Source organism: Phacochoerus africanus, chromosome 7 (assembly GCF_016906955.1).
Source record: "Phacochoerus africanus isolate WHEZ1 chromosome 7, ROS_Pafr_v1, whole genome shotgun sequence".
Classification (NCBI taxonomy): domain Eukaryota; kingdom Metazoa; phylum Chordata; class Mammalia; order Artiodactyla; family Suidae; genus Phacochoerus; species Phacochoerus africanus.
In genome coordinates this window covers 63,417,899-63,424,985 of record NC_062550.1, presented here as the reverse complement: position 1 = coordinate 63,424,985, position 7,087 = coordinate 63,417,899, and the positions used below count along the sequence as shown (strand labels likewise).

Sequence of the window (7,087 nt, the reverse complement as noted above, 5' to 3'; positions counted from 1 at the left end):
CAAGCCCAAATTGTCAAAAGACTGGATTCTTTTTGCTCCTAAAACCCATAAATCTGGAAGTTCCCATGTGGCACAGAGAATTAAAGATCTGGCGTTGCTGCAGCTGTGGCACAGGCCACAACTGTGGCTCAAGTTTGATCCCTGGCCTGGGAACTTCATATGCTGCGGTTTGGGCCAAAACCCACCCACAAATCTGAAGAAAATGGGTTTTACAAGAGACAAAAACAAATTCCAGGATGTGGGCTGAGGTCAGTATACATGCTGTCCATTCTCCTGCACCTTCTCCTCTTCATCCAGTTCTGTGCTGTGATTACTGATGCTCTGGAGATGATGACGCTCTCTGTATCCCAGCAAAATAAAGATTTGTGCTCATCTAAACCAAAAACACACAAGTAAATGTCCACGGAAGTGGCAGGAGCAAATGGGAACTGGAGAACCGGGGTACATCGTCTCACTCCTTGCCCCCTACCCCAATTCACTCTACCTTATATCCCATTTGGAGTGATTATGTCTACGGGTCAGAGAAAGACATTTTCCTACTTCTTACCTCCAAAGCGCAGGTAGACACTGAAGGCATCTGACTAAGGGTTATGTTTATCCTTTGAGGAGCTGTAAACAAAATATTTGGACATGGATCAAATTCAGAAAGAAGATCAAGTTCACAAGGACCATGATAGTGATGAGCAGCAAAGAGCATTGTGTGGATCAATAGAATGCCTAGCTATAGAAGTGGGGGATTTAATTGTGTTCTCAAAAGATCGAGCTGCCAAGCCTTTCCAGATGAACCTGAGTTGAGAAAATAACTACTTAAGTGAACATCCACTTTGGCCTTCCTTACTGGAAGGTGAGAGTGTGAGAAGACGGATGATCTATCTGGACCTCCGTGGTAGGAAGTTTCCAGGCTGACCTGCCGCCACCTCTCTGAATGTCCCAGGAAACATTCGTGGATGCTATCCTCATTTTCCTCTCCTGAATTATCCAGAAAATTGTTCTGCAGCCCATGCTTCACTAACGTGGGGTAGAACGCATGCATGTAACTGTTTCTGGGTTACAATTGCTGCTTCAGAGGAAAACCCAGGAAGCTGAATCCCCGCTGCTGTTGAAAAGTGTATAATTACCTCCTTGTGTAGCCTGACCCCACTGATTTTTCTGACGCATTTGGCCTGAAGTGTGCCCTTTCTGAGACCTCCAATGCCTTCTGCCCAGCTGGAGATGCCCCGAACTGCACGCAGCACTTCCTGTGGGCGTGGCCTTGCATTCTCCCTCTGCGCTCGGAGTGTTTTAAAACGCACACAGATTTTACAGTGCTTTTTAACATACACGAGTGGATTATGAATGGCTCTATCAGACATAAGAGGGTCCCCTCCCTCCTTTTTCTTTTTCAAAAGTGACTTTGTCATGGTGGCCTCTCAAGAAAACCTGTAATTGGTCAGCCTGGGGTGCATTTGATGTCCTCCCAGATAACGTCATTAGCTATTCTCAGGAGAGGAAAGGCAGGGTATGCCCCCTGGGACAATGACAACACTTGTTTCAAGTTGGGGAAGAGCCTGTGGTTCTTTTCCTGCGTTTGGGGGAAAGCGAACACACAATGTTCATTTCCTAAATACGGGATGTGCTGCGAGGCTGGTGGTCATTTTCCACCATGTCACATCCTTCTGGATGAAGGCAGCAGGGGCCAGGACAGGAAATGGCAAATTCTCAAAATGAGACAAGGTTTTCCCAGGGCAGTCATTGGTTCTCTGGAACTATAAAGCGTGCTCATCCAGAAACAGCCTCAGATTTTTCTTTCCTGGAGACAGCCAGAAGTGAATGGTAAGTGGGGGAGGCCAGAGGGAGACTGTCTGAAAAATAGCCATAGGACTTGTAATATTGGGGCTATATCCTTGGTCTAGGTATATTTTTTAAGTAATTTGTTTCATTTTGCTAAGAGGTGTCTTTATCAGAAAATTTGTCAGTGGCAGGTGGAATTATGGAGGCATGCATATAAAGTTAAGATCTAGGAGTCAGGAGATCTAGATTCTAGACTGGGCTCTGTGAAGAATCAGCTGCATCTACAACATGTCTGTGTTTCAATTTCCTCATCCTCCAGATGAGAATAATGATTTATGCCCTGATGTCTCACAGTAGTGAAGTGTTCTATTTCTATGGCTTCTTTGCTACTTTAAAGAAGTTTCTGATAATGAGTAGAGTGGATATGAAGGGGGGAATTTTTGGCAACTAGGAAGGATGAACTTTTACCCAGGATGTACAGTGCTCTCTGTTAGTCATCTTCAGTTGGCTTCAATTTAACTTGGTACAGATAGTCCTCAGTGAGGTGTTAAACAAATAATTTGGCCACTTTTTAAGATTTTGAACTGTTACTCATTTTTGAGGGAAGCTTTCACAATAAAGGGACATAGCAGAATTAATTTAATATAATTTAGTTTTAATTAAGACTCATCATAGGGTGAGATTTCTGAAGACCTGATGAGCTCTACTTAGAAGACATAGTGCAAAACACATCCTAGGCTTGATTCTAAGATAAGAGCAGGATTCTAAGATAAGAGTCGGGAAAAATAAGCAGAAGAGTTGCTTCAGGCAAGCATCTAACTTAGATTAGTTTCCTACATTTGATAGACAATATGATTTTTTTTTTTTTTTTTGGCTTTTTAGGGCTTCACCCAGCGGCACATGGAGGGTTCCCAGGCCAGTGCTCTAATCGGAGCTGTAACCCACAGCCTATACCACAGCCATGGCAACACCAGATCCCACCTGCATCTGCCAGCTACACCACAGCTCACAGCAATGCCAGATCCTTAACCCAATGGCCGAGGCCAGAGATTGATTGCACAACCTCATTTTTCCTAGTCGGATTCGTTTCTGCTGTGCCACAAAGGGAACTCCGGACAATATGATTTTTTGAGTTTTTTGGTGACTTGTCTTTTTCACTCCTCTGAGAGGGAAAAAAAAAATTGCATTGCAAAACTTTTAGGATCCAAGTCTTCATGTAAGGAAAGAATTTTTTTTTTGTCTTTTTTTGCTATTTCTTTGGGCCGCTCCTGCAGCATATGGAGGTTCCCAGGCTAGGGGTTGAATCGGAGCTGCAGCCACAGGCCTACGCCAGAGCCACAGCAACGCAGGATCCCAGCCGCGCCTGCAACCTACACCACAGCTCACTGCAACGCCGGATCGTTAACCCACTGAGCAAGGGCAGGGACCGAACCCTCAACCTCATGGTTCCTAGTCGGATTCGTTAACCACTGGGCCACGACGGGAACCCCAGGAAAGAACTTTTTAACAGTGCAACCTACTGCTTTCAAGTGTCACCTTTCAGAGAAGAGGCCTCAGTATTGCAGTAGACTTGTACTATCACCGCTCCCTTATTTAACAGATAATGTATTAAGTCCATCCTCGGCGTTCCCTGGGAGAAAAGTGGACAGTAGCAACATTCCTATTGATCTACGCGGATTTAAGTTCCTGAGGATTTAGGGGACTTGTCCTAGATGACAGAACGGGTCTTTGAGAACTTGGAACATGACTCCCTGGAAAATGACCCATTTCTCTTTGCGTAGCTGTTGTGCTTGCCTTCGGGCTAACCACGTGTCGTGTCCCCGCAGGGCATGGAGGGGCCAGTGGCCCGAGAGCTGCAGGGCGCGGATGCGCTGCGCCGATTCCAGGGGCTGCTGCTGGACCGCCGCGGCCGGCTGCATGGCCAGCTGCTGAGCCTGCGCGAAGTGGCCCGGCGTCTCGAGCGCCTCCGTCGGCGCTCCCTGGCAGCCAACGTGACTGGCAGCGCACTGAGCGCGGCGGGCGCGGTGGCCGCCATCGTGGGGCTCTCGCTCAGCCCGGTGACCCTGGGGGTCTCGTTGCTGGCGTCGGCCGTGGGACTGGGAGTGGCCACCGCCGGAGGGGTAGTCACCATCACGTCCGATCTGTCCCTGATTTTCTACAACTCCCGGGAGCTGCGGCGGGTGCAGGAGATCGCGGCCACCTGTCAGGACCAGATGCGCGAGCTTTTGAGCTGCCTGGACTTCTTTTGCCGCGGGCAGGACCGCCGGGATCGCCAGCTGCTGCAGTGCGGGAGGAACGCCTCCATAGCGCTGTACAACTCTGTCTATTTCATCATCTTCTTCGGCTCCCGAGGCTTCCTCATCCCCAGGAGGGCCGAAGGGGCCACCAAGGTTAGCCAGGCCGTGCTGAAGGCCAAGATTCAGAAACTGGCCGAGAGCCTGGAGTCCTGCACCGGGGCTCTAGATGAGCTCAGCGAGCAGCTGGAGTCCAGAGCCCAGCTCTGCACGAAGAGCAGCCGTGGCCACGACCTCAAGATCTCTGCTGACCAGCCCGCAGGACTGTTTCTCTGAGAACGTCTTTTCCCCTTAATGGCCGAGGCCAGAAACCATCCCCATGGGATGCTCCAGATTTGTAGCTCCCTCAGGAAAACACCAAGTTGGTTTAGGAGCTGAATGCAGTGCATGAGAAAAACTGTTCTTGAAGGGGAGGTGGGGTGGGGGTGGGGGGAGTTGGTAGCAATGTGTCCTCCCAGTCCTTCCTTTCCCACTAGTGTGACATCCTGCCTGGGACTGAGTGCTTGGGACTTTTTACTTGCCTGATCCTGGAGGGATATGTGACCTGAAGAGTACTTTTATCAAAACTGTTGGGTCTTCGCACTGCAGGTCACTTCCGATTTTAGGTATTTGCAGCATCCTTGCCTCTACCCCTGTTCCTGTGGTTGGAACTCAGACTGGAGAGGGTGGAGACCTGGCCACCCTCTGGGTCTCCTCTGAGCCCCATTAGGCTTTGAGGTCCTCAGAATGCCTGTAAGAGGAGAGAGAAGCTTTAATACCTCTCTGCCAGAATCCAGAGCAAATCAGACCCCCTCTGAACTGTGGAGGGTTCAGGACCCAAGAGAGGCCCCTCCTGCTGACATGCACCCTCTTCCCTCTTAGTGTGCCCACTCACGATCCAGCCTGGGGATAGAGGGGACCTTCCCAGATGGCTTCATATCAGACAACCTTCTACTCTAAGAGGAGAAAACCAACAAAACGGTCATCTAAGTCCCACCCCTTTGCAGGAAGAAACAGAGGCCAAGGAATAGGAAGTGACTAACAGCTTCATTGACTGATCTCATAGTATAGAGAAAGGGGCTTTGGTTTGTGAATTAGGCCTGCATTTATTCTGAGACTTGGCTTTCTGGTCCATCAAACAGATGCTAAAACCTCACCCTATTGGCAGGTGTTGAGATAAAGTGCCAAGCACAGTGTCTGGGTCACAAAGTATGGCCCCTGGCTGGGCAACAGTAGCATCACTTGGGAGATTGTTAGAAAGGCAAATTATTGGACTCAACTCTAGACTTAATGAGACAGAAATTCTGGAGGTGAGGCCAAAACTTGTGTTTAATGCCTCGAGGTGATTTGACAGCTGCAAAGTTTTGAAGACTGCTGCCCACAGATGTTAGCTTCTGATCCCCTGATGAGCTTTCACGAAGTCTGTAGCCTCTCTAGGGGGTCGGTGGTCTTCAGAGTCATTCACAGAAGGTCAAGGACAGACTGGGTCCTGGAAGTAAAAGAAAGAATGTTCATGCTGGCAGCTATGTCAATGCACCCTGGGGCAATTTCCCACCGGGTGAACTGAGGGATGTAACATAATCAGCCCTTTAGAGGGCAGTGTTGCCCACTCATTGTAGAAACTGGTACAGAAAGGAATGTGAATGGAAATTGACCTTTATATTATCCTCTCAAGAAAATTCCTGACCATTTTTTTTCTTTTTAATTTATTTTAAGTTGGTTATTTAATAATTCCTGTTTATTATTTGCATTTAATTTTATTTAACCACAGTATTAGAAAATAATAGGAATGGCAAGTTTCTGAATGGGAGACTACTGAATTTCTTTTTAGGAGATAAAGTTGAGTTTGCCTTTCTGAGATGGAGCACGAGGGGAAGATGGAATTGCTTTCTTTGAGTAAGTCTCTTTCTTTCAGAGAGGAATTCCACCCCTCTTCTCCCTGCCCTTGTGTTTTCAATAATCCTTTTAAGTAAAGGTGGGAAGTTCTGGATAGGGAGACCAGGAGCTGAATTTAGGCTTGTAAATGACTGTTTGTGACTATTGAAATGATGCAAGCATATTTATCCTGAAGGTACTTTTCCAGCAGATAACACTTGCCCTGAAAAGCCTTTCCTATTTAGTTCAGGGGAAAGAAACCCAATTAGAGGAATATGAAGGAAGCACATAGACTTTGGAAGCCTGATATCCCGTGAAGTTGGGTCTTATGGGTGATAGACAAAATAGTTTGTTTTATGATAGTAATGTGTTATCCGTTCACTTTGGGAACTGTAAGAAATCTGTAGGCTCTATGAAAACACTTCCAATTTCTCCAGTTTCCATTCCTACAACTGTACTGTTGAAAAATACATTGAAAAGTCTTTGGGACCACACACACAAAAACTTGTCTGGATTATTTAATTATTTAATATGCCTTAAATTTACCCAGTTGACTCCCAGGCTTCCCCATGATGGCATTGTGTCTGAGGAAGTGTGATTTCAGTGCTGGGGAGAGGGGTTGGTGTTGCTACATTTCTATTTTTTCAATAAATGGCAGTGGATCTGTATCCTGGTTTATTTTGAAGTTGCTACTATTTTGCTTTGCTTTGTTTTAAAAAAAAAAAAAACCGAAAAATGAGTGTCATTTCTTAGATTACCTTGCAGAGGATGCTAGCATTTTAGATCACCAGAATGTACTTCACATGGTTGTGTTATGTTATACAGGTACAGTCACTCCCTAACTCTGTCTTTTTTAATGCTTGAGCCTTCCAATGCCTGAGTTATTCCCTAGAAATACACTGGGCCTTTTGAAGACAGCAGCGGTAAGCATTTCCTATCATTAGAGCTTTTTTTTTTTTTTTTTTTCCTTTTTCGGGCCACATCTGCAGCATATGGAAGTTCCCAGGCTAGCGGGTGAATCAGAGCTGCAGCTGCTGGCCTGTGGCACAGCCACAGCAATACCAGATCTCAGCCTCGTCTGCAAGCTACATTGCAGGTCGCCGCAACACTGGATCCTTCACCTACTGAGTGATGCCGGGGATCGAAATGGCAGCCCCATAGATACTATT

At 46.9% G+C, this 7,087-nt stretch overlaps 1 protein-coding gene across 2 annotated transcripts; it reads left to right on the top strand.

The window, feature by feature from the left end:
- The first annotated feature begins 1,289 nt into the window (after positions 1–1,289).
- On the top strand, positions 1,290–6,586 carry APOLD1 (apolipoprotein L domain containing 1). Of its 2 annotated transcripts, none has more exons than XM_047787511.1 (2): positions 1,290–1,812; positions 3,597–6,586. In XM_047787511.1, the coding sequence occupies exons 1-2, from the start codon at positions 1,810–1,812 to the stop codon at positions 4,338–4,340; spliced, it is 747 nt and encodes a 248-aa protein (XP_047643467.1). In that variant the 5' UTR covers positions 1,290–1,809; the 3' UTR covers positions 4,341–6,586. The 2 variants fall into 2 exon arrangements, with proteins under 2 accessions (XP_047643467.1, XP_047643468.1); XM_047787512.1 differs by having other exon boundaries at positions 1,301–1,812; positions 3,371–6,586.
- Positions 6,587–7,087: the final 501 nt, after the last annotated feature.